We start from the raw sequence: 27,179 nt of genomic DNA on the forward strand, positions 1-27,179 counted from the left end.
CAGTACCTATTTCGCACTCAGCACATGTTACATGTAGTTTGGGAGGAAAGCACACAGCAAAATAATTTGCTAAATGAATACAGTATTTTATGGATTCATCATAGAATGGTTTGGGTTGGAAGGGACCTTAAAGATCATCTCCTTCCAACCCCCTGCTATGGGCAGGGACACCTTCCACTAGAAGAATTTCCAAGAACATGAACAAAGAATTTTAAATCACAGATGACTCCAAAACCGCATGGGCAACTCTCAGACCTTTGTCCTGGGATTTAAGATGATGGAGTTCATCCAGTTCTCACGCTGGGAAGATGTCATATAAACAGCCCATCAAAACTGGCACTTCCAGCTCAGAAACCATGCAATAAATGAGTGTGGAGACTAATCCCTTCCTCCAGGCTGTCCCTTCAGAACAAGGACAGAAATGCTGGCAGGAAACAAGCTCATGTTGCCACTGCCCTTGGTTCAGATGAGCCGAGGTCAGAAGATTCCTGCTCTCTGATTGTTGAGCTGGCACCTTTCACAAATACTAAAGTTCACATATAAATAAACAGTTGTTGCAGTGACCTTTTAGCGTGTCGGTAACTTGAAAGCCCATCTCACATGTTCTTGGCCTGGCACAGCCCTGGGACAAGTAAAAATGACAGTGCTGGTAAAAACAATAGTGGGCAGGCTGGATCTGTCTTTTAAACTAGGCTGGGATGTGATGTGGCCAAGGTTACATAAGCACCAAGGTCAGATACAAATTGCTGTGCTAATGAGAGGGCAGTGGTGATGAGGAACAAACCAACACTGTGTTCCACTGGCAGATTCCAGCAGCATCACTTGAGAGGAGCCTGTTCTCCAGCAGAACTCCCACAAAAACCAGTTGCACTGAGCTGATCACCCATGCAGTTCCCTTCTCCATTAGAATTCCATTCACATGTTCAGACTTGCAAAAACAAGACTAAAGCAATCAATCATTAAGAAAGTCTGATTCAAGGAAACAGTCTAACTAGACCTAAACCTACTGAGCAATGATGTTAACCCAAATCAGGGCCAAAGTGAAGCTTGCCAAAATAAACATTCAGCTAAAAAAAAAAAAAAAAAAAAATCTAATCAAAACTGTAAGATTTGGAAAACAGAAATAATTGCCTCTGTACATATGCTTTTCACACCCTCAAATTTAATTGGGCAGCCAGAGAATTAGTTGCTCTACATTTCAGTAGTTTTCCATGTTAAGACCAAAGTGGTTATGCCAATTATAAGAAACTGCTCTACTTGAAATACAGTGTATGGCTTCAAGTGCTCTGTATGTGCAGCCTGTGCTGCAGCTGAAATTAAGACTAGTGTTGAAGTTCTGTTCTGTCACTTCACTACCATTGAGCTTGACCTCAGTAACAGTTGTGGACCTATCACCACTTACTTCAAAGTAGGTATGTATTTGCTTAAACAAGATGTTAATTCCAAGGCCTTTGTTCTAGACAGGGTTTTCTGCTGCTAAATTAGTTCAGCCGCAGAAAAACTCTGCTTGACAGACTGGAGACTCATAATCTTCAGAAAACTGCCCTTTAATGATCGTGGCGCCTGTCTGTGGCTCACAAGTCCCCTTTCCTAATTAGACATTTACCAGAAACTGGCAATTGAAATTTTCCTCATCACTTGATGATGAATAATGCAATGCCTCTGTTAGGATTTCTCTGGAAGATACTTTTTATTGTAAAGTTAAAGGAATAGTCTGGCCATTAAGGGAACATAAACAAGATGTGATATGAAATAAACAAGTGCCCGATGTCACCTGTGATATAAATGGATAATTTGACCTACTCTGCACATGAAATATCTTACTTACTGCTTCATAATCTTCCTAAAATCTATGGTGCCTTTTTTCTTTACACTGGGCAGATAAAATGCTTAGCCATAGCTTGGGTTTGTTTGGATTTTTTAGAAGTGATAAACGCTTGAAGGGATGAGTTTTGTAACGCTTTACACTTATACATCTGTTTAATCCTATGAAGCAGGTGGCAAGAAGTCACAAGGGAGAAGGCACCAGGGACGATCACTCTGGGCTTTTCTGTCACATGTCAGACATGGGCTGGGAACAAGGAAACATATGGAGTAATGAAAAAGTGCAGATTTGATAAATGTGTTTTGCTGTGTTGATTAATAATGAAACAAAAGGTCAGGCTTCATTTTCACCACAGCAGAACACCTCTAGAGTTATGTGTACACTGGTCTGGTCCTTGCAGAGTACTCAGTGGGTAAATGGGAGCAGATCCAGCTGACCCTCCTGAACTTGGTAACAAGTCAGGGATTTGACAGGAGAGGGGCAGAATAAATAATATCAAATATTTAAAGCATAAACTTTAAACCATACTACAATATTGACTACTTTGGCCAGTGGTTATTGAAGGAGAGCTTCCTATCTAAGGCAGGGTATCTTTAGGCAAAAATGCCAGATGCCACCATCCAGAATACAAATGGTTAGAATCATGGCAGTGTTTTCTTCCTTGTGTCCCTACAGTGACAATCCTGGACAGGGACACGTGGGTGATTGGTCATGTTGTCCACTGGCACAGGAATGAAGCGTTTTATTTCATTTATAATTGCTGAAATATCTCCTGGCTTTACACTGAGACAGCACCTTAGTGAGGTCATGCCATGTCTCAAACCTACCATCAGATCCATCAGGTTCCTTGGGAACACTGAGGAAGTAAGAGTTCTCTTCACAGAAAGGGTAACTGCACTCAGTGTAAAAGCACGTTTGGCTCATCCACTTTCATGGGTCAGGTGCATTTACACCGAGCAATCGCCCGACAGAATCACGGAGTGCTCTGAGCTGGAAGGGACCCACAGGGAGGGAATGGGAGGATGGGCTCAAAAACTGCAAACAGTGAACAACAGTGCAGAAATGAGAATGCTGGGAATTAGAATGGCCTTAAACACGGTGTCTGGGAGATGCTCTCACGCGACCTCAGGCAGATCTCTGACTTGTTCTGTGTTTCATCTTCTCATCTGTTCAATATTCCTTTTGTCTGTTTGCTCGGAGCACATCTCCAGAAGCAGCACTGGCTTTTGTTGTGTGTTTGCATAGGCTGATATGCTACTAAAATAATTACTGTTTGAAGGCCTGGTCTGTGCACCACCTTGTAGAACTCTGATTTTAACTGAGGTGAGGTGTTAAATATTGCTCTACTGAACTGTGTGAGCTGTAGGTGCTGGAAGGCCATGATAGGGGAAAGTTCCTTCCAAATGTGCCTTTTTCTTAGACCATTCTCAAAGCACCCTCTGCATGGCACTGTGGGAGAAAGGGGCTGGTCTATGGGGACTTCTGGTCCGATTCAGTACAAAAATTGGTTTCTTATGTTACTCCAGTGTAGCTTGAGTCCAGGTAACATTGCACCCTCAACTCAACAGATTAACTTTTTCGTGCTGTTTACTATCATGGTGTGTTACTTGAGACATAGATATAGAATACACAGCTTTTTAACAAGTTCTCATTCATAAAAATCTGTACTTTGCTGCCCTAAATTAATCCCCAGAGATAGGTTTTGCCTCTGGGGAGGAGCACATGTGAGAAGGGTAAGAGCATTTCCTGGGGTGCCACACTGGAAGTGCAGTGTTAGAGGTGGGCAAAGCTGAAAGGTTGTGAGAAATCAGGTAATTGCACTTGCTGAATCACAGTCATTAGTAATTCATGATTATTTATGGCTGTCATTTGTACCTCTCTCAGAGATACCACTGATTGTCTCCCTCTGGGTCAAGCTGCTGAAATGGCAGAAAGAGTCATTAAGAGGGGAGGCCTGAAAACTTCAGTGTTTTAGATGGACCTGGGTTATTAAACCACGAACTGATACACATAAGATCACTTTGAAGCAGAAATATGGAAGAGTATTTCTGCCCTGCTATAAACTCATTCATTGTGATTGATGCACATTTAAGAAAAAAAGGGCTCCAACCAAACTTTGCTTTCAGAGAAAGCACAGGAGTCCCAGAAGCCCCAGCACTGCTCTCAATGTGTTTTCATTGAAACAAATGATAAAATTCCCTGTGGTTTTATTTTGAGTTGTGATCCACAGGAGCAAAGCCTGAGAACCCAGGCAAGAGCAGCACGTTTTAGTATTCTGCAGGCAGCACTAGTGCTGCCTTGTTAATAGGTACATGTGCTAATTGCTAGCAAAATAAAAATTCCTTTATTTCCAGGGTCTTTCTCCCAAGATTTTCCATTTGCAAGTTAACGGTTTAGAGAACAAATGTATTCTGTGCTCTTGAGTGAAAGAATTTTTCCTTGGTCTTAACTATTTTGTCATGGATGGCTCACAAGGCAGAAGGGAAATGCACACACATGGAAACAGTCTATTACTAAACAATATAATTCTGGGTTTTTGAAAGAGAGGGAGACTGTACATATGAGGGAAATAAAAGAGGGATTAAATGGAGCTGCAAGAAGAATTAACCTATATTTCGAACCTTCTTTCTCCAATTCCTGAGGAAAAGGGGGTTTAGAAAATAGGCTTTTTGCTGCTCTAGCTTCTATAAAAATCTTTAAAGTTGTGCTGCTTTTCCTTAATATGCAGACTTCTTAAGAACTTGCTAAAGAAGTGAATCAGACCATAAAGAGTGTTTTAAATGGAGCACAGACGTCTGTAGTCTAACAGAACTAGCATTTTTATAGGGCACTTCCCAAGGATTTGCATGAATTTCTACAAAGAAAAGCTGCTTACTCATTCTTAGGCAAAAAAAGTTTTTTTCCTCTGTGACATTTGTGAGGCGTAGGAGAGCTGTCAAGCTGTACAGTGCATGCAAATGTTTACCATTCATGGCATTAAACCCTTAGAAATCAGCCTAACTTGATGGAAAAAAAATAATTTTCTTTTACTGGAACGTTTCTAGTTTGTTCTGTGTGGTATAGCAGCATCCAACAAACGTTACACACTGCTTCAACAAAAATAAGTAATTATAAGTGATTATAACTACACTCAGTAAACGCATGCACAGGGATTTTCTGGCTTTCTCGTCCTTTCAGTAACTACTTCTGCCAGTGTCCAGAGTTACTTCATCTGTGCTGTTGCAGATGATGTTTGCTCTGTCCTGAATGCAGAATTCCTCACCTCCATTCACTGAGCATCCTCCCCTCATTCCCTTGTGCCAGTCCCTTCCTAGCACAGCCCTGTCCTACTGCCCCTGCTTCCCTTCTCCAGGCTCCCAGAGGTTTGTGCTCCTGCAAGTAGGAAACTGGGAATCACTTCCAGGGACACCTTTCTTGTGTAAATAACCCAGGTGTGTAAGTTGTGCTGTCACAGGGAAAGAACCAGTATTGGGGTTTCCAGAAAATTTTCAGAAGGAAAAAGCAGCAAGAAATGGTGGGAACCAGGAGGAAATTTTGTCCATGTAAACAAGTGACATATTTTGATGTACCTGAAAGCCCCTAATTTATGCCTGCCATTAAAAAGTGGCAATTAATTTGTCTTCTCTGCCCTCCCAGAGGACTAAAACATGTAAATCACTTACCTTGCTCAATAATTAGGCAGCAGCCCTTGATAAAATGACATTTATGTAATAGCACAAGTGTGTGCTCTCTTGCCTCATACCTCAAATAAAAATAAGAGTGTGTTTTCTAGTAACAGAGAACAATTCTGTCAGCACAGTCTTGGCTGCAAACTCCCACTGATTTCACAGGAGGTCCAGCCTTGTCCTCACAGCGTGAAGGCTGGAGGGCTCCAGCCTCCCAACCCTGTGCCAATTCTGACCTCAGGACGATTTGGCTGGAAATTTTAACATCTAAACAGTGGCAGTTGGCTCAGGAATTGCTGGAGGATCCCAAACCTCTCAGCAGAATAATTGTTAAGGTAATGGCACATATGTAAGGTACAAAACACGAGAAAATCTGTCCTTGCAAAAGGTATTTTGCTGTGGCATACCCAGAATGAATAGAGGAAGAAGGAGATGTCAACAGGAAGGATGCCAAATGCCTCACACAGCTCTGACACAGGGAGAAGCCGTTGTACATCCAATACCTTCCACACTTTGCAGCACCGGAAAATTACATGGAAAGCCATGTCCTAGTAAAGCAGTGCAGATTCTTTACAAGCCTAAAAGAGACATGAGGATTTTTCCTGGGTTTGTTCATTGCCCCTTTCCAGTGGCCATGGCTACTGTGGCATCTGAAATGCTACCTAACACAGTTCCCAGCTTGAGAGAGATTCCAAAACAAACTCAAGAAGACACGTGGGTCTTCCCACCACTACACCCCACAACATCCTACTGCCCATATTCCTTTATCTCTGAGGTAGCACTCAGACATTTCCAGCCTTTTACGTTCTTAGAAGTTGAGTCTTTTAAACTATATTTAACACTGTGTTTGTTGTGTTCACACCTCCTGAACTGTCGTGGGATGTTCCTCGGCAGTTCCACCTGATGCTTAGGGTTCCACAGTGAAGTCCATCTGCTGCATCCATTTGGGGTCAGATACAGCATATTGGTTATTTTTTTTCCCTGTTTATTAATTCCTGTCTCTTTTTCTCACAATTTACTTCCTGAAGGTAGCAATTAATGAAAGCCCCGTGATCAAATTGAGAGTTTAAGACATCATTTCCATTTATCTGTTTGGTGGGACCATCCATTTGGGTTTGTGTCTGTTCTACCTTCTTGCATCATCTCTTTTGCTCAATTACAAATACACAGTCACATTTTACCTTAACTAACCATGAGAGCATTCTCCTTTCCATGATCACAGATTGGCCATGCCAGTGGAATTCCAGTGCCATGCTCTGCTTCCTGACACCTCACTTTGCTGTTGGGGCATCTCCCAGTCAGAGCCTGAGCTGAGGCTTTGCAAAGGTAGAACTCCCAGGCACTTTAGTGAGCATCAAATCAGGCTCAGGGGACTATTTTATTTTTATTCCAAGTGTTAAAAGAAAACTTCTAGGAGACACAGACCTCCCTGACAGGATTATGCCGTGTTTATCTGTAGATTTCTCCTTGCCTTTCCAATGTAGATTTTAGTGGCATCCTCTCTGCAGCCTGCTTGTGTGCAGAAGAATATAACATACAGTATATGCTATAAATCAAAATACTATAAATATCATTCTATTTCGTACTCATTACATAGTTTCTATTAAAAAATTGAAGCATACCTTCCTTATTTACTGTCTGGCCTTAATTCAGAGTATTTATCTCCATGTCTCATGCAGTGGCTAAACCTACTATCTGGCTTCCCCACGAATTTCATCAGGGCCCATTCAGCTCAGTTTGACTCCAGACACTGCAGTTTAACTGCAGCTTTCTCCATATTCAATATATTCCCAATGCAAAGAAGGTCCAAAAGCTAAGCATTTCACCATTTCAGACAAGTTAATTTATCCATCTTTTGTGCCATGAAAGATCCCATTGTCTCTGTCACATGGCACTTTCCTAAGAAATTATGCATATTTGTAGTTTTTGGCAGTCTTCTTGAAGCATTCATATGCATGATTTTTTTTTTTTCTGTGTTATTTCAGATGTAACTATAAGGGAAAAAATTGCTGAGCACAATTCAGCAGCATTAGGAATAAAGTCTATGAATATAAAGCCACCTTTTTTTTTTTTTAACAAAGCAAGGCTGTACAGATATATTTATTGGCTTTTAAGCAGTGGCAGTAATTGTTTGTCAGTTGTGACAAATTTTCAATATAGAAGGTAAATATCTTAGTATCACCTATTATCTAGGCTCAGGATTAGCCACAAGTGCTAACTGTACACAGACCCCATAAATCAGACTATTGAGATGATCCCAGTATATTTTTCTTCCACGGGATTTTTCTGCTACTAAAAATAAAATACCAATACCTGCTACTTTTTCTAGACCAAAAAGCAATTTTTCTCTACTATACATAAGCAGACTTGAGAATTACTGCTTTTTATTATCCAAATATTTAGCTCTTCCATCCTCGTGTCCTTCAATGGAAAATTATATTATTTGTGTGGTGGGATGGAAAATACTGGGAAAAAAGTAATTACAAACTATTCACTGCTCAGTATTTACCACATGATGTGGCAGTTGCTGCAGGTTTTTAGGAGCCAGGTTCAGAGAGTGTAATTCCCTACTGTAAACCACTTTTAAAGCATATTTTTGCATCGTTGCATTTTCCTCCATCCTCCCACATGCAGGATCTAAATGGTTAATAGTGATGTCTCTGGGCATTATCAGCTTGCAGGAAACATAGTCGGGAAACTACTTGGAAATAATTCCTGTAGTAACAATTTATGATACAGTCCAACTTAGGGCCTGTTCCCTGCATGACATCAACCTGTCTTTGAAGTTATGGTTATTTATGTAACAATTACATAGGAGAGCACAAAGAGGATGCCAGTCCATGGGTTTGCATAAATAAAGTGCCCAAAGGAACCTAAACTAAATTGCAGGCATGTACTAAACTGTGATCCAAGTTCATTGTAACATTTGGGAATAAACTGGAAGTCTGTCCTTCGCAGGATTTTACCAGGTTTTACCATAAAGATGTAAGAAAGCATCTCATATGAATAGTTTCCTGCTCAGGAGTTATTCTGAGCACATTTCTGAAAAACACTACATGCTGCAATTTAGATTCTTTTAATTTGATTGTTTGTTGGATTTAGTTGTTTATTTAAAAAAATAAAAATTAGGATGCACACAGTAAAACTTGCGACGTTTAATTTAGGCAAATAATAAAACCCAAACCATAATCAGGATTTCCTTTTTTTTTTTTTTTCCCAGAGAAAACATCACGCTGAACTTAATTTTACAGCTGTACAAACTCTTTTAAAAAGTAATCTGCTCAATTGGGCGAGTTAATGATATTTAATTTGACCGGGCCAAACTTTACATGCTGTGCATTACTGTGAGCAGTGGTGTGCAGGGTGAGTGTTTGTGTAGTGTAAATGCCATGCTAACACCTTCCATCCTCAGCTGGCTTAACAAAAAAACTTGGTGCCATCACCCCTCTGAGATAAACCAAAGATGACAGCCTAGGAAGTGTTATGTGCACAGGGTAATTCAGCAGGAATTTAGCCTTTTCAATCTATTCTGCACTCGAGCTAACCCTCTTTATTAGCACCCAGCTTTTTGCTGTGGGCAATATGTTAAGTAAGGGCTAAATTTAGTTACTGGCTGAGTAATGTTACTCATTCAGTGCCCCACTTACTTTAATGAGACTAAACGTGGCACTGCACAGTGTGAACTGAGGGCAGCGTGACACAAGTAAAGATGAGAGAGTCTGGACGTGTATTTTAGAGTTCTCAATCATATTCCAGAAGCTAATGTGGCAGAGTCACCACATTAGTGTACGTTTCAGACATGTACAAAGTGATTAAATGACAAAGCAGCAGCCACCACTAGCACCTGAGGCTACTGTAACTGTGTCCAATCAAGGCAATTCATTATTTTTATGCCTTGGAAAAAATATGCTACTTTTCCATGCAGAAAGCAATCACTGCCACTGAGAGAGACTCGTGCCTGTGGTTATGGATACAATAATACAGATTATCAAGTGCACAGTGTCTGACTGGGAAGAGTACAGTGTAAGGCATCATTCAGAAAGAAAATATATAGGCAAAGAATGGTCCTTGGTCACAGAATGGTTTGGGTTGAAGGACATTAAAGACCCTCTCGTTCCAAGCCCCGTCCAACCTGGCCTTGGACACTTCCAGGGATGGGGCAGCCACAGCTTCTCTGGGCAACCTGTGCCAGGGCCTGCCCACCCTCCCAGGGAAGAATGATGTGAAATTAAAGCATTGATGAGAAGGACTGATACCACAGGGGCTCTCGCTGTCAGTGCCAGTAGCATCTCAAATTGCAGTTTATCTCTGAGCCAGCCAACACTTGTCCCAGTCCAAAGAACATGGTAACAGATCCACCATAGCATGATGCTCTGAGATTGTAATTTCACTATCAGCTTTCACAAAGTTACTCTGGGCAGCTTCTCTGTAATTGGTCTTTTTTAAATTTTTTTCCATCTGTATCAAGTTGCCAACAGTTTGCATATATCTTTTTGCATATAAGCCCATAGAGGTTTTGGGTTTGCAGATTTCTCAACAAACAAGCCAGATCTCCATTTTAGGCTGGAAACAACAGGAAGTAAACATAAATTCAGTCCTTTAAACACAGGACTGAACTCCTTTTGGAATTTGCTCCACAGTGTTCTTTGTGTTTAGCTCCCTTAAAATTACAAACCTTACGGTCAAAGAGACACAGAAACATTAAAATTTCTCACGAACCAAAACTCGAAATTAAAATTACGGTTTGGCAGCTTTGTAAAAACTCTGACAAATATGAGCTCATCTCTTTCACTGCCCTTGGTAGACTTAGGGACTTGAGGAAGGATTCATGAGAAACCATGCGAGGAAGGAAGGAAGTGTGAGCTAAATGCAAAGCCACAGTGATTTGGGAGGGCTCTCTGGATCAGGAAGGACATCTCTGATTGCCAGAGATTTGAATCTGTGTTTAAAATCGAATGTCTCATTTTGGGTTTGCTCCTGTGAAAAAAAAGATTCACTACTCCTTTGAGATGGGAGGGACCTGTGTCCCAGTTTTCTTCTCAGGCCCCCACCTTCCAAGGCCTGGCATGTTTAGTATTATTTCTGTTCACTACTCTAAAATGGAGGTTTTTATTGCAGTGACTGAGTACCACCATCATCTTTCATCTGAACAATTGTTTATCAGACACAAAAAAATAGTTTTGTCATTTCAGTTCTGTTCAGCCAAAAGGTTACAAGGCTAAAACCCACAAAAACTAGAAAAATTACAGTGGAATCAATAACTTGTTCTGTTTGAACAAGGGCTGGGGGACTTCTAATCTGCAAGAAACAAATGGGATGCTGGTTTGTACTTCAGCTCAAAGAGCAAGCCTGATAAAATCTTTTTCAAAACAAAAAGCAGAGCAGAGAGTTTGTGAAGTTACTGAAGTGAAAGGGGAAAATGAGAGATGCACAACATTGCAGAAATCCTTCCTAGCACTGGCTGCAGATACCTTGAGATGGAAGCTGAGGCTTGCGGATAAACAGCCCAAACCAACCCTTGCTGACGATGTCTCTCCCCTGCAGGTCAATGGGAAGGATTTGTCCAGGGCCACTCACGAGCAGGCGGTGGAGGCTTTCAAAACAGCCAAGGAGCCCATCGTGGTGCAGGTGCTGAGGAGGACCCCGCGCTCCAAGGCCTTCCCTCCTGCTCACGACTCCCAGCTGGTGGATGTGGGCACCCAGACAGACATCACCTTCGAACACATCATGGCTCTGAGCAAGATGGGCTCTCCCACCCCTCCCGTCTCCGTGCTGGACCCGTACCTGCTGCCTGAAGAGTAAGTCACGGTTGTGAAGCCCTTGAAAAATCCTTGTGTTCCTTAACATAGTTCACAAACTTACCTTTACTTGCTGGTGAACGTGTGCTCCCAGGAGCAGCCAGGATTCATACAGCCCTTCGGCCATAACTCACAACATTTTCATTTTTCCTTCACATTAGCAAGCCATTACTCACATGAGTAATGCCACTGAGTCACAACATGGCCTCATAAAGCTCATTTTTTTTTGCTGGCATTTGATGGATAAAGTTATTGCATTTTGTAATTCCTCTCACTGCCTCTTTGGGTTGCTTATGTTTTAACTTTATTTTTTATGGCTGCCATAAATTGTGTAATGCTAAGAGCTGCTACGTTCTGTTCCAGCGTATTAATTACTTTATTATAACCCTGCAGCGCTGTTACTCAAATAAGTTATTTTCTAGGCCTAAAATTACTTACCAGTGTTGTCAAGGATGTTTTAGAATCAAATTTTAATTATTGTTAATGGTAATTTGATGCTTTTGTACTTACAAATACAAATGACAATTATCTCCTGGCGCACACACCCCCCGCCCTCACATGCTGTTCGAGAGGAAAACAGCTCCCCGAGGAACCCCTGCAAATTGCCTGTCATCCTGACACGCATCTCCACAGGGAACAAGGGGCAGAAAGGATTCCTGCTGTCCCAGTTGCTGTGTGTGAGGGGCTGATGTGGTCAAGGCACAGCGGTACCTGGCTTTGGGGTGATGCTGCACACAGTGAGAGGCAGGACTGGTGTGCAGAATTATCCATCAACACACACACACACCCACCCAGTGCACCTCTCCAGACATCCCTGTCAGCACTCCTAGGAAATGGGGTTTGGCCACAAACAGGCACTGATCCTGTGCTGCTCCTGAGTGACTTTCCTGGCACGTGAACATTCCCACGTTCAGCCTGGAATTGGGATTCTGTGTGCGGTGTCTGTTCCTTTTCGTGACTCTGCTGGTACTTGAAAGATGGTTCCAGCAGATATTCCAGCATGGCCACCTGTTCCCAGCCCATTGAAAATCCAGGCACAGCAGCACAATTTGGTGGAAATATTTGACAAAAGCCTGTATTTGAGCCTGCTTGCAGTGAACAAACAGCAGGGCTTAGAGCACCATGGAGAGGACATGATTATTCTCAGAGCCCTGACACTGCCCATCCCCAACCACAGCTGCAAGGGGGATTTTCAGTACCTCCAACCTGCCAACTTCAAAACCAGTTACATTAAGAAAACGGTAAAGATTAATTCCTGGTGCATCATTTAGGATTAAATTCTTCCCTGTGAGGGTGGTGAAGCCCTGGAACAGGTTTCCCAAGGTGGTGGATGCCCATCCCTGAAAGTGTTAAAGGTCAGGTTGGATGGGGCTTCGAGCAGCCTGATCTAGTGGAAGGTGTCCCTGCCCACGCCAGTGGGGTTGAAAGTAAATGATCTTTAACGTCCCTTTCAAGCCAACCCAGACTGTGGTTCTATGATTTAGGTTGCAACATGCCTGCATTCTTCCAGCTCAGCCCTGTCAACTTCATAATGCTCCTTAATCAGGAGGCAGATACAAACTCCTGGCATCAGCAGCATCCTTCCTCGGAGCTGGAGATGTTGGTCTTCCCCTCACAGCCCATCTCATGGCTATCCTGACATGTGAGAGCAGGCAGGCAGCTGTTCCAGTATCCTGTCACCCAGCATGTGCAAGCAAACAGGCATTTTTCCTAGTGCTTCCTCTAACTTCTCCAAATCCCATTCAGATTAATCTACCCTGCCTCTAACAACCTGGGTATCTTAGCCAATTAGCAGATGCTGTTACATAAATAGCCTCAGAGATGTATCTAGTTAACAGAGAATTAAAGGGAGTTTACTTTCACTGCAGAAAAGAATTCCAGCACAGGAAACAGTGATCACAAGAGCGTTATACTGCTTGAACTTCCAAAATATAGACAGTGAAAGTGTGGGAGAGCTGAAGCTGTAAAAAGCAGCAGGCTGTTCTCTTGCAATATATATAATTTCTGCTCAAAACACTTACCAGTGTAACTGGTGTAGCATTTAGAATTAAGCACATGCAACTCCTTGCTGTGGTGATTAGTCCATCATGGTCATGATTGCTCCTTACAAGCCTGGAATGCATTAACATGCTCTTTAAAGCACTGAGTGCTGTCCTAAAACATTCCTTTTTTTTTTTTCTTCCCAGCCATCCATCAGTGCATGAATACTACGATCCAAACGACTACATGGGAGGAATCCATCAAGAAATGGACCGGGATGAGCTGGAATTAGAGGTACTTGCTCTGAGTAACTGTTTCATTCACTGATGGTTCAGCATGTGCACCTCTCTGTCCTTGTACTGCACACAAAGTGAAAAGACATTTCAAAGCAGATATTTGGGATAGTGTTGCTCACCAGTTTCTTTGCAGTTGCAAGCCTTGCTGGTACCTTTAGCAGTTCCTTGAACTGTGAGCCAGGGACTGATGATCTTCAGCCAGCAGATTAACATAAATAATGAAGTCATTGATTCCATTAATTAAATTCTGTGTAACTGTGCTGATTTAGGCTTTCTGAAAGACTCTACTGAGCGGCAGGACCTGTTCCCACATAACCACAGTAAAAGTGTGTGAGTTTCTCTTAAATATTCCCCAGCTGAGGAACAGATGTTCTTGATCATACGATTTGGAAGTATTTACAAGACAAGACCAGGATAGATTTGCCACTACACTAAACTGTCCCTCCCTTTTTCATTACTTAAAAGTGACATATGTATATATATGAAATTACAGATAGTAAAAATTGAACCAGTCACTAAAGTATGCAAGTCCATTTTCCTGCCAAATCTTTTAAAAGTCACTTTTTGCTTTTAGCGCTTGTATATCCCACCAGAAGTTCATCTTCAGTTTTCTCATACTTAAGTAACCCAGTCCCAGCCATTCAGAGTGCAGCACATAAATTGTGGGCCTTAGTTCTGCAAGATACTTAAGCAGGACTGACCCAGTGAAGTGTTTTTAATTGTTTGTAATAAATGGCAGTAAAATATTCCAATACTTATAAACACTGCCAGGTATGTCTGACCCAGCTAATCTATCCAAGCTATCAAGTGAATAGTTTACCCTCAGTTGGCTTGCACTTCTGATTTCTTAGGTCCTGGTCCTGCTAACACCTATTTGTCAAAGCAGGCAATGCTGACCTGCCTGTAGCTCTGTTTAAATCAGAGGTGGATTTATCAGCAGCTTCAGTGGGAGCAGAGTTCAGTCGTTCTATGAGCACGAAGCTGTTCCCTTCTATAAAAGTGTTTGCAGGATCAAGGACTAAAACCCCATAAAAAGTTTGCAAGCTGTTTTCAGATTCTGCAGATCTGGTAGCAATTCATCTCTGTATACAAACCTAAATCAAAGGCAGGGTGAAATCAAAGTACCAGTAAAACAAATGCTACTTAGCAGACTTCAAGGCCTTACTTTTCAAACAAGGGCCTTTTTTTTTTTTTCTTATATAAAAACAAATACAATAGAGATTTGAGTCTTAAAGGAAAATGTAGAACAAATCAGTATTTTCTACCAGTGTCTTTCCAAAATCTATTTTTTAGGAAATCTAATATTGTGGATAAGTTATATTGCTCCCATTAGAAGGTCAACCAGTTGAGCTGAAAACGGTTTAAAAACACACACTCCAGTAGCCAAACGTTAATATGCCTTAAACCACAACATTAATAATTTTGACATTGATATAGTACCTGATGGCAAAAGGTGATCAGCTCAGTAACACAAGGGGGATGAACATTAGAAAAGTCTCTGTACCCTAATAGTGTTTCTTAAAAACCACTAAAGATTCCTGTTCAAATTATAAAGACTATGATCAATGGTAAGGTCAAAGTGCTAACAGGGACTCAACTGGCTGGTTGCTTTTTTGTTTGCCTTTTGATAGATATGTTTTAAAAGACCACAAAGGCACTGTTTCATTGACTGCAGCAGGAATGTCGAAAGTAAGAAAGCCATCAAGTCAGACTTCGGGGTTTCTGTGTCTATAAAATGTGCTTTGAATTTAAATCAGAAGCTCCTCATCTAAACTTTTATGGTCTGTAACTGACTGGTTAGTGATTTGTATCAAATAAACAAGACAAAAAAAGGTGAAATGCCCAAGTTCACAACAAGCTTCTAATGTAAATATCCATAGGAAGGAATTTATGTTGGCAGTAATGCTGACATGCCAAAATTGTATTCTTGGTTTTATCTCTCAACATTTATCTTAAAATTGATGACTCAGAGGTAACTGCGGTATATTCCTTATTACAAAAATAAATAAACACCATTTCTTCTCTTTAGAAGTTTACATGCCACAAGTAAAGAGGGACTAAATCCCGAACTCCTGTTTTATTATAAATTAAAACTACATTCATTCTTCACGGAGGCCCAGCTAGAAGTCATTTCAGGCTCATAAAGGAAGAATAATGTCACTCCAGGATTCCCCAGCAGTGTTATGCATTAATATGTTTATTCAAACAAGTCTGGCCAGCTGTCAGACACAGCCCAAGCGAGGGCTCTCTCAGTGTAACTTTCTCACATTACAAAGGAGAACATTCTGCATCAAAAAGGGGCTTGTTCCCTCCCATTTGACTTTCTGTCTTCACCCTTTCCAATATGCAGCTTGTATGTAGGTCTTCCTTCTTTCCAAGTAGAGAACTGAGCTCAGCTGAGCGGTTGGTTGAGACTCAGCAGAGCTTGAAGATGGAAACTACATGAAGTGTTTGGTAACTGCTGGGATGTTTCCTTCTGATGCTCTCACTCGTGTCAAAAGGCTGAGGGAGGACAACAGATTCATTCAAAGAGCTTTTTGCCCACCCAGTGCACAGCTCCCAGTGTTCCCAGCACGAAACCAACAGCAGCTGATCAGCCAAAAAAAAATGAACCTACCAAGGAACAAAATCTGTGCTTCAAAATCTGAAGTGAATACTTCGCTGCTTTAAGGAAACCACAAATAAAATCTGAGTGCCAGGGTCTCAAGCTCTCCCCTTCACTACACTTCGCTGCTTTGGTTGAAATTTTACTTTTACATCTCCAATAATCTGTTTGCAAGGGAGGGGAGGAGGCAACTGTCTGAACATGGGAATTGGTAGGCTCCATCACAGGCACTCTGCAGTTTTTATTCCATCCTGGTTGTAAAGCATTTCAAAGCATCTTTTATGTGAATATATTTTTTTTCTCTATGAAAACTCCCGCTCTGCGGGGAGTTGCACAGAGCAGGAGCTTCTCAAGGCATCGCTGTGTCTCTGAATACAAAGGACTCCAGCCCAGGCCTGCTTCAGGCAGTGATTGAATATGTAAAGGTTTAAAAAAGCTTCACAGCTGTACTTTCTAAGGCAAATATTTGTATGTTCTTTGTTTGGAACAAATGCAAAAGTGGTGAAACATTTCGGCTTTCTCACAAGCCAGTACTGAAAGGTTGTCCTTCCTTAGTTCTCTGGAGGGCTTAAACCTGGCCTTAACAGCTCAGACTGCATGAGAAAGGTCTAAATCATGGACCACTGCCCATCTGCTTGGCAGAGAGCCTGGGCATCATCCTTCAAGTTATCCTGCTATCCCAAACATCTTTTCATCAGGGTGAGAAACACTTCCCTTCAGCCTTTCCCAGCACCACTGATGACTAAAGCTGGTCCAGTCTCTGTGGTGTGTCAGAGAATTACCATCACAGAGCTGAGTGGGCACAGAAATCTCCAGATAGATAGATTTTTTGCTTCTTCTCCAGGGCAAAGAATTTTGGGAAGAAAACGCAGTTGATAAAATTTTCTCCTCTGAAAAGCAGAAGAGTGGGGTTTTTGCTTTTTACCCATGATGAAAAGCACATTTATGTGAAAATATAAATGTAAGGATCACTGTCTTAGGTTCAGTACAGCAAGAACAAAATTTTTCCTCCTGCTGTACCAGGGTCAGTTGCCAAAAAGTGGTGATAAGGCCTCACACAGTATAAAAGGAAATAGTTCTTTGTATTTATTTCCCTGACAGGCTTTTCTGTGTGAAACCTATTAATGAAATAGCAAAAAAGTTGGCCCTGCTAGTCAGGTATGTCAGAGGTCAGCACAGAAAAAATCCTACCACATTTCACAGAGAGAGGGAAGGGACAGAGTACTTACCCTGCAAGCTGTGGATAAGGCTTTGTCAATGTTTGAACTTTTTTTACCCATCTTTGTCCTCTCATTTCAGATTCCTGCTGCTCATTTCTGTCTTGTTAGAGAAAGGACTTTGATTTTTATAAATTTGCAGGCAGGCCATAATTCTACATCAGCAGTACAATAATTCAATAATCCTTTGCAAATGAAGGTTCTTCTGAGCTTATAGAGGTTAATTTACTATTATCACTTGCTCCTAATTCATTATTACGAGTAGTTGCAGGTATAATGTCATAGGGCACGTTCATTTCATCTTGTCTTTGTGCAAATGCCATTTGGATTTCAGCAGCCAGCTCTTTGAGCCCTCCTTGTCTCTACATCTGATGTGGAGCCAATAATCTTTCAGACAGTTCTCTTGCACAGACTATTTTGAAAGAGCATCCAAATCCTTCTCTGGAACGTCTCTCAAAATGTCACTTTTACCTGATCTGAGGAAGCAGAGTCAAATCATGTAAAAATTGGAGGTGAAATTTTTACATTTATCACCTTAACACAGCCCTGCCACTCAATCCACACTTTGTGGGTCCCACCAGTGTCTGCCAGCTGGTTTGTGCAGATCCAGACCAGGTGTTGAACAACCTCAGTGTCTCCCTTCTGCAGTGCTGGTGGCTGAGAGGTTTATACAGTTCATTCCAATACAGCACGAAATACACTTTCATCTCCAGGCTAATCCTGTGCCTGGCAGAGGCTCTGGAAGCAGTCCAGCAGCAGGAGCACAGAACCATTGTGGGCTGGCAGGATCAGGCCCTTGGGCTGCCCAGAAATGCAGCCCTTGAGACAGAACAGTAAGAACTGGCACGTCCTGTGGCGTTGCAAACACGCGAACTCACACCTTCGAGGTTCTCTGGGCCCACATTAATTCCTCTTGTTTGATGATTTCCTGGTACATTTACACAAGCTGCCATAAAACCTGTATTTGTGGGTGCCAGTTTTTCTGTTTTCCCCTTTTCATGTATCTCTGCATTATACAGAATCACCTCGGAATAGGGAAAAAAAACCTTTGCTTTGAAGACTCTGGTGTTGATTCTTCAACTCCAACTGGAATTGCACACTTTTATCTCTCAATATTTCAAACCTTTATGGTTGCATTAAAACTTTACTGACACAAAGACCCATAGAAAGCAGCTGTTCCTGTCTTTGAGTTTGTAAAATTATCATGTTTGGGCAGCATCAAACGCCCTTACTCTGTTCCCACCAAGGACTAGAGGGATTGTACCCAAGAGTAAGTCTGTCAACTAATTACTCATAAAAATTCAGGTTCTAAACACCTGCTCTATAAATATTTTGTTTGCTCTGGCTTTTTTTTTGTTCTTTATTGTGAATGTGTTTTTAAACAGCTTTTTTCCTTTTAAAATACGTATTATTTAATTTACCAAATGATTTATTACCTTTCGGTATATCACAGGTGGTGTCTTGGAGGGTACATTTTAAATGCAAAACCATGCTTTATTTTTAATTATGATACCCTTTATAGCTGTATACTGTTGGAAAAACACCTATTGTTAGTCAAAATATGTGGCAGGTAAATGAAACTACTAGCCTGCTTGCTCCCTGTTATCCTTCCATTCCAAAAGGTGCTGGCAGGTGTTTATGGTTACACAGGATCTATTTAAATAATGGTCAAAGTCACCATATTTTTCTGTTTGTTTTGGGGGGAATTGTTAACATTATATATTTTTTCACTGCCAGTACGACAAGCAGGAGAATGAGCCACAGCACTAGTTTCTTGCCACCATTTCATTACCATGTTTTCAAATCAGTAAAGTATATAAAAACATTCCTGAAGACATTAAATATTTTTGTTAAAAGTATGCAGGGAACATGGGAATCGTTCTAGACCTGAATCAGGCCCAATGCACAAATTCCCACCTCATCCCCAGTTCACACCGTGATTAAGTGCAGGATAAACAAATCAGAACTGAATCCACTTGGTCTCATCTTTTCTTCTGAAGAATCTCCATCTCCCCTCTAGAAAGCTTTAGAAATCTGAAAAAAAAAAAAAACTCCGCTATTAAAGCATTGTGTTCAAACCTTTAAGTAACAAAAGAGGGAGAAAAAGCGCAGCAGTTCACCATGGATACTATTGATTGAAGCCACTTAAATACCAGCTGAAATGTCACTGACATTTACAGCTAACGTTTCTTTAGGGGGGAAAAAAAAAATAAAAAAGAGGAATTACACATGTTGACAAGTAAATAACACGAGATTGCTGATCTTGGCAGCTGTCATCCAGACGCGCCGATAAATTATTCATATCAGCTCGTTTTATTGTCTTGCCCCCTCCAAATGGCACGGCGTGGGTCGCAACAGAGACGTGCAGGGATAAGGAGTTGTGTTATCAGGACTTTTTTTTCCACTGGGGTAATGGGTCCAAGCACGAGCACGTGGTGGAGGGTCTGTCCTGGGGCTGAGACAGCCCTCGATCCTCCTCTTCCTCAGCCTCTGTCCCTTTGCTTGGTCCCACTTTTTCCCTTCAGCCCTCAACTGCCTCCTCAGGAATTCTTCCTGGCAAAAAAAAAAACACAGAGGAAGAACATGTATTTTTAAGTGTATCCAAGACTAACAAGACCACCGTGGCCTGCTGAAACCACACCCTTGCAAGATATTGAAGTGCTTATTATATTTCTATTACCAATACCAAATGCTTTGCTGAGAATATATTGATCTTCAGTCACACCTTTCAGAAATTTATTAGATCATCTCGTGAAAATTACACAGTTTAAGGTAATAGAGCATTATATTTTTCTCTGAAAAGCCAGAGAATTTCCCTGCTTATAAGGAAATATGTATCAGCTGTGACAAATATTGAAATCATGCTTTATAAGTATTTTAGCCTTTGAAGTCTTACCACTACATGAAATATAGGTAATTTTTCTTCCTTAAGATCAATGAAAGGTCTATTTTCAAAATGACTTCATATTGATTGAAGGGTCAAAAATGCCCCAGGTATTGATTGTCTGTGTATAATTGCGTTTTGCTCAGTGAGTTAACCTCGTCTACAAGTGAAATGAAAAGAGATCCACTATATCACTTAAGCAAAATATTTTCATTGTATTTGAAAAATTGCTCCCATCAGTCACTGGTGTCTCACTGACAGCGTATTTTCCTTTATCTCTCTTTTTTAAACCCCAGGAAGTCGATTTACACAGAGTGAACAGCCAGGACAAGCTTGGCCTCACTGTCTGTTACAGGACAGATGATGAAGATGACATGGGGATTTATGTGAGTGAGGTAAGATTGAGCTGATTTCCATAACATACAATTTGTCTTTTAAACTGCATTGTTGGGCATTTAAGACATTTGCCTTCTCTTTGTACCATGTTAGAAAAAACAGCTAGAATGCAGTAATTTGAAGAAATCTAATTATTTTCCTTTTCTCCCAACTGAGTGTAGTCCTGCACCCACTGGAGTCAAACTTAGTTATGTTAACATTTAGTGTTCGTTTTCCCCCAGCACAGTCTCAGCATTCAATTTCAGATAATGCCTTTAAAGTATTTTTAATATATTCCCCCATTAGTTTTTGTTCTTATTTATTCCAGAATAAGTACAAATTATTTTTAAAAAATCCACACATTCTCATTTGCAAATATTTGAGGTCCATTTGTCTCTCTTTGCCCCTTTCCACAAAATAAGTAGCATTTTATACATCAAATTTTTATCCTGCAGGTCTATAACAAATTAATAGCAGCAGTTTGGGGAAAGAAACCCATAACTAAATCTAAAACCTTCCATTAAAATGGCCCACGTAGCAAATAATCCTTCCTGTTCTGTAGGCAAAAACTGTTTCTAATCAGAGCACTGTGTGAGGCAAAATGTTAAAATTTGAGTTAACTGGATACCAGGCAAACATGATAAACCTGCATTCCCTGAAGATGCAGCTCAGGATGCTCAGAAATGTTTTGGATTTGACTTGATCATTTTAATTTGCATTTCCCTCTGTCCAGCACGAGCAGGGACAAGTCCTGTAGTCACTGGGGCAGATGTGGCAAGCACAGGTAGAGCAGCAATGAGAGGCACACTGGTTACACCATCAGTCACGTTACCCATACTGGGGAAGTAAATCCTGAGCTCTCAAACCTCCAGAGCACTCACAGCTTGCCTTATTTTGTTTGTAGATTGATCCCAACAGCATTGCGGCCAAGGACGGGCGGCTCCGGGAAGGGGATCGCATTATTCAGGTACGTGTGTGGAGGGTTCCCAGCCTGCTAACCTGGCATAATCCAGGTCCTGCCCTCACAACAAGGCTCTGCACGTGCCAGGCAGAGGGATGGAGCAGCATGTGGTGTCCACACCAACACTCTTGCCCAGCACTTGTGTGCACAAGGCTGGAGGTGTGCACGTGGACTGCTCCCAGCCCGTGCAGCACCGGGATCTGTCCGGCCAGGCAGTTCTGCCGAGCTCATCCCAGGTGTCCCCTGGGAGAATGTTTCATTGTGTTGCTTTTTTCCTTCAAGATCAACGGCATAGAGGTGCAGAACCGAGAGGAAGCTGTGGCACTTCTGAGCAGCGAGGAGAGCAAGAACATCTCCTTGCTTGTGGCAAGACCAGAAATTCAGGTACTGTAGCAACAACAACAAAAAAACCCCTCACTTGAGTCTTAATTAAAGCAGTTGCTATTTTGTAGAAAGCAATTCTTTCAAAGAATTTTAACCTGCCTAAATCTACCAATCTATCTAAAGCCATATTATACCATATATATGACCAGTTTGACTGGACTTATATATCGTCTAAAATAATGGAATTCAGCAGTCATGGTACTTATATATATATTTTATATTAAAGTTCAATTTCTAAGACATTTAGTGATTTATATGTGCTGCAGTGCTATTGCAAACATCAGTGCAAGGTATTATGGATGGTCTTAAGCCACAGTTTTGAAGAACATACTGAACTCTAACTCTTATAGCCATCGATTATTCATTCATTAAAACACCTATTATTTAACCTGCATACACCATCTCTTAAAGCAGTTGAATACTGTCAAGAAGCCTCCTCAGCTGTAATAAAAGGTTGAACCAGATCCCTTTGTAGGGCAGGGATTAGCACAACAAAGGTGTTGAACAAACAGCCAGGAGCACTATTGTTTGATCTGTCTCTGCTCCTGGTGCTGTGGGAGCAGCCCTTGCCAGTGCACCTGGAGACACAGGGTCAGGATCATCGCTATCCTGTTAGCCTGGAAGTTTCTGATCTCTCCCATAGGGATAATTGGAGATGGGAGTAAAAAAGTCCTGCAGACCCCAGCCAGATTTTCCCTCTGGCCTCGATGCTGCCTCACAAGTGGTGTGTTTTGTGGAGTATTTTTATACATCCCAATCAAGTTGTGCAAAAACCAAAACAGCCCCAGCTCTTAGAAGTATTTCCATGGATGAAGAGGCTAGAGTTTTTTTCATATGTAAAGGGCTGTTGAAGATAAAACCCTGTTGTTGGAGATGGAGGCAGCTGTGAGGACAGGTAGGACAGTCAATACCCACACTTAGCAAAAGGACACGTGTGCTCCTTCCCAGGACACAGCAGCACTGTCACAGGAGGGAATCCCCCGAGATTTCCCAGTCACTTTCCACAAAGAAAAATCTAATTTATGTCAGTCTTCATTCTTTTGACAACAATTGGTTTGTTTTTTCCTTCCCTTTTCACATAGCTGGATGAAGGATGGATGGATGATGACAGAAATGATTTTCTGGATGACTTGCACATGGACATGTTAGAGGAACAGCACCACCAGGCAATGCAATTTACTGCCAGCATGCTTCAGCAGGTACTGCCCTTCTGGGTGTGCAGTGCTGTCAAACTTCCCACTGCACTCAATATTCCAATACTGAGCTTGGCTGAATACACTTGATGTGTCTCAAGTGACACTAAGTCAAGATCAAGGCAAAAGGGCTTCATGTAAAACCAGAATATTACATGACTATCCACAACTTCATCTCGGGGAGCAAAATGTTTTAAGATGTTACCTTTCGTGCTTTGCCCCTTACAAAAGACAGTCACAGTTCTTAGAAATCCACTGTTCTCGCTGTGGTCACCGAGAGAAGTACTGGGTGTATGGTCGATGGAGCAGGCAGAGAGCTGGGATTTAGAATTCCCTATTTGATTTGCATGCACAGACTGAGAACAGGCTGCTTCCCAAAACCTGAAAATCCAACTGGAGAACTCAGGCAGATTACTGAAATTACATATGGGGAAAAAGGCAAGGAAGAAGGTTTTACATAGGAAAGCCTGTGCAGGGCCACAGATTTGGGGCTGTATTACCCAGTGTTGTGCCATGATCAAAGCAGTTTTTCAGTTTTTGTCTAGAGCTTTTTCGAAAGCTTTCTAAAACTCTACAGCCTCTGTGGCATCCACATTTTGTGAAGAGGCATGCTCTCAATTTGGCACTGCTGTGGAAGTGGGTATTGCTGTGCACCCGAGTGGGAGAAGAAACATTTCAAAATTTGTATTCTATCATCATTGCTACGTGACTGAAACACAGAGCTCAGGTTCTTCTGAAAGGGGCATCCCCAGCAGGCTGTGGGCTTGGTCACCGTTTCTGTGAGTTCTTAATAATATTCTTTCCATGCAAGACAGAGATGTAGAAAGTGTAAAAAAATGACAGATTAAGAAAACTATTAAAAAATTAAACTCCCTGAAACATTCCTTGTCCTTGCAGTAATTCCTCTTTTCTGTTTTGTTGTTAGAAGAAGCACGAGGAGGACGGAGGTACCACAGACACAGCCACTATTCTGTCCAACCAGCACGAGAAGGACAGCGGCGTGGGGCGCACGGACGACAGCACCCGCAACGACGAGAGCTCCGAGCAGGAGAACAACGGGGACGATCACACCACGGCCTCCAACACCCTGGGGAGCCAGAAGAAGCTGACATACAGCCACGACACCCTGGGCAGCGGCGACATGCAGTTCAGCAACGAGTCGTTCATCTCGGCCGACTGCACAGACGTCGACTTCCTCGGCATCCCCGTGGACGAGTGCGAGCGGTTCCGGGAGCTGCTGGAGCTGAAGTGCCAGGTGAAGTCTGCCAGCCCTTACGGCCTCTACTACCACAACAGCAGCCTGGACATGAGCAAGAGCGACCAGGAGAGCGTGGACAGAGAGCTGGAGATGCTGAACGAGGAGCTGCGCAACATCGAGCTGGAGTGCCTGAACATCGTGCGGGCTCACAAAATGCAGCAGCTGAAGGAGCAGTGCCGGGAGCCCTGGATGCTGCACAACAGCGGCTTCCGCAACTACAACACCAGCATCGACGTGCGCCGGCACGAGCTCTCGGACATCACGGAGCTCCCGGAGAAGTCCGACAAGGACAGCTCGAGCGCCTACAACACCGGGGAGAGCTGCCGGAGCACGCCCCTGACGCTGGAGATCTCCCCCGACAACTCCCTGCGCAGAAGTGCCGAAGGCTCGGGCTGTGCAGGTAGCGAGGGGGCAGCGGCGTGCAGCGCCTCCCAAAAGAGTTCGTTTGCCGGCTCGGAAAGCCACGAGCCCGGCGCTGGTAAATGCCACGCCTCGGCTAAAGATGCCGACCTCGGCAAGCAGCCGGAGAGCAAGGAGAGGAAAGCCAGTGATGGAAGCAAAAGCCCTACGCAGGGTCAGAAGCCCTCTGGCTCCTACACGTCCCCGTATCACCACTCTCCGTATAAACACGCCCACATCCCTGCCCACGCACAGCACTATCAGAGCTACATGCAGCTGATCCAGCAGAAATCCGCCGTGGAGTACGCCCAGAGCCAGATGAGCCTGGTGAGTATGTGCAAAGACTTCAGCTCGGGCCAGAGCGAGCCGAGGATGGAGTGGAAAGTCAAGGTGAGAAGCGACGGGACCCGGTACATCACCAAGAGGCCGGTCAGGGACAGGCTGCTGAGGGAACGTGCCATAAAGATCAAGGAGGAGCGCAGTGGGATGACCACTGATGATGATGCCATCAGTGAGATGAAGATGGGGCGTTACTGGAGCAAGGAAGAGCGGAAGCAGCATTTGGTGAAGGCGAAGGAGCAGAGGAGGAGGCGCGAGTTTATGATGCAGAGCAGGTTAGAGTGCTTAAAGGAGCAGCAAGGTGCGGAAGAAAAGAGAGAGATGAACATCATTGAACTGAGCCACAAAAAAATGATGAAGAAGAGGAATAAAAAAATATTTGACAATTGGATGACAATCCAAGAACTGCTAACCCACGGCACAAAGTCACCAGACGGCACACGGGTGTACAATTCCTTCCTGTCAGTGACTACTGTATAATCACCAGTGCTAAATTATGTACATAAAACACTACCATTGGGGTAGGAATCAATGCCTCGTTCAATGTGGCAAGATTTTTGTATATAAGATACAGTCACCGAGTTTATAGTTCAAATACTGAACTCTGCAACTGTGGGTGCCAGGATCTCCGTTATAAAGTGGAGAGGAAGCTTGCCCGTCTCCTTCAAAGGCAATATTAGCAGTGCTTTTTTGGAATACTGATTGTACTTTTTTACTTCTTACCTTTTACATGAAGTGTTTAAATATCAGAAATGTATTAACCATACTTACACAGGTAATTTGCTTAAACTATATTCATATTAAAAGGTATCCATGCTTTTCTTTGCCTGAAAAAAAAAAATGCAAAAAACCCACAAGAGCAACTGCACTTATGTCATTTTTTTTCTTTTTTGTGAAACCATATTTTGTGATATTATTTTGGTGTTGTTCACTTCTACACAGAGTGTCGTTTATCAATACTTAGCTCAAGGTTTAAACTCAGAGTCATTCTGTTGTAATATTTAACATTTTATCAAACAGCAGTTTTTAGAGTTGTGCTCCACATTTAAACATTTTTTCTTTTTAAGGTTTCTGAAGAAAGTATATAGGTTTCATCTGAAAAGCGTGAGGCAAAGTACACTATACTGCAGCTTTAAAGGATTTTAAAGCATGTTTGCAAATGTTGCAACCTATTGAAGAAACGTGCATGTACAGCTAATTTGTTTATATAAGACAGTTTGTGGAATTTGAAAAGCCCATGGTAGTAACTGTTTGCTTTATAGATTTGAATGTACTGAATTATAAAAGCAGTTTCATGAAATCATCATTAGCTACAAACGTTAACAAGTAAAATGAAGTAAAATAAATTATTGTTTTATATTTCAAACTATTTTAAATTCTTTTTGCTCCCTTCTGGTTTCACCACCAGGAATATTCTTTCTCAAGTGTAGCTCCCGTGCTGCAGAAATGCCTGCACACCCAGTAGAGCTAAACCTGAGGGAATAATCAGCATCCTGACTTTGGGGGGAATTTGGTTTGAGGTTTCCTTGAGGGAAAAGACAAGGGAGAAGTGCAAGGACTGCCAAGAGTGGAACCAAGCAATGCTTATCTTCAGCTCACAAGGTATCTGAGATGAACTGTAAGAAAGAAATAGGACTTCTACTCTTCCTGCTTTGCTTTGTGGTTTGTTAGTGGTAGATAGAACCCACTGACAGACTTTAGTGTGGGTGTGCATTAAAAGTAGACAATACATAATTTAAAGTATATATAAGTTAAAGCAAATAAATGTACAAATTAAAAGAGATGGTCAGAAAAGACAAAGTGGTGTCAAAGAGGTATCACATTTCTTTTTTTCTTTTTCTGATTAAGAATTCAGATACAAATTGAAATATTATGCTGGATCAAGTGATGTAGACTCATGAATAACTTCCTGGTTCCCCCATCCCCTTTTCCCTTGAAAACTTCCTTCCAAACCCTTTTAAGTTTTTGTTCTGGACTCTTCTGTCATAACTATATGAAGC

At 42.1% G+C, this 27,179-nt stretch overlaps 1 protein-coding gene across 3 annotated transcripts in view; it reads left to right on the forward strand.

Moving 5' to 3' along the window:
- Positions 1-26,545, forward strand: part of PDZRN3 (PDZ domain containing ring finger 3) — a 134,522-nt gene extending 107,977 nt beyond the window's left edge. For 2 of the 3 annotated variants that reach the window (XM_050313187.1, XM_050313189.1), the window contains 7 exons: positions 11,035-11,288; positions 13,475-13,562; positions 20,567-20,665; positions 21,550-21,612; positions 21,889-21,990; positions 23,073-23,189; positions 24,109-26,545. In XM_050313187.1, coding sequence (XP_050169144.1) covers positions 11,035-11,288; positions 13,475-13,562; positions 20,567-20,665; positions 21,550-21,612; positions 21,889-21,990; positions 23,073-23,189; positions 24,109-25,659 — 2,274 coding nt within the window. In that variant the 3' untranslated portion in view covers positions 25,660-26,545. The remainder of the gene's footprint in view (positions 1-11,034; positions 11,289-13,474; positions 13,563-20,566; positions 20,666-21,549; positions 21,613-21,888; positions 21,991-23,072; positions 23,190-24,108) is intronic. The other variant, XM_050313188.1, reaches the window with a different exon arrangement.
- Positions 26,546-27,179: the final 634 nt, after the last annotated feature.

This window comes from Myiozetetes cayanensis, unplaced genomic scaffold, assembly GCF_022539395.1.
Source record: "Myiozetetes cayanensis isolate MyiCay16 unplaced genomic scaffold, myiCay2020 scf18, whole genome shotgun sequence".
Lineage (NCBI taxonomy): Eukaryota > Metazoa > Chordata > Aves > Passeriformes > Tyrannidae > Myiozetetes > Myiozetetes cayanensis.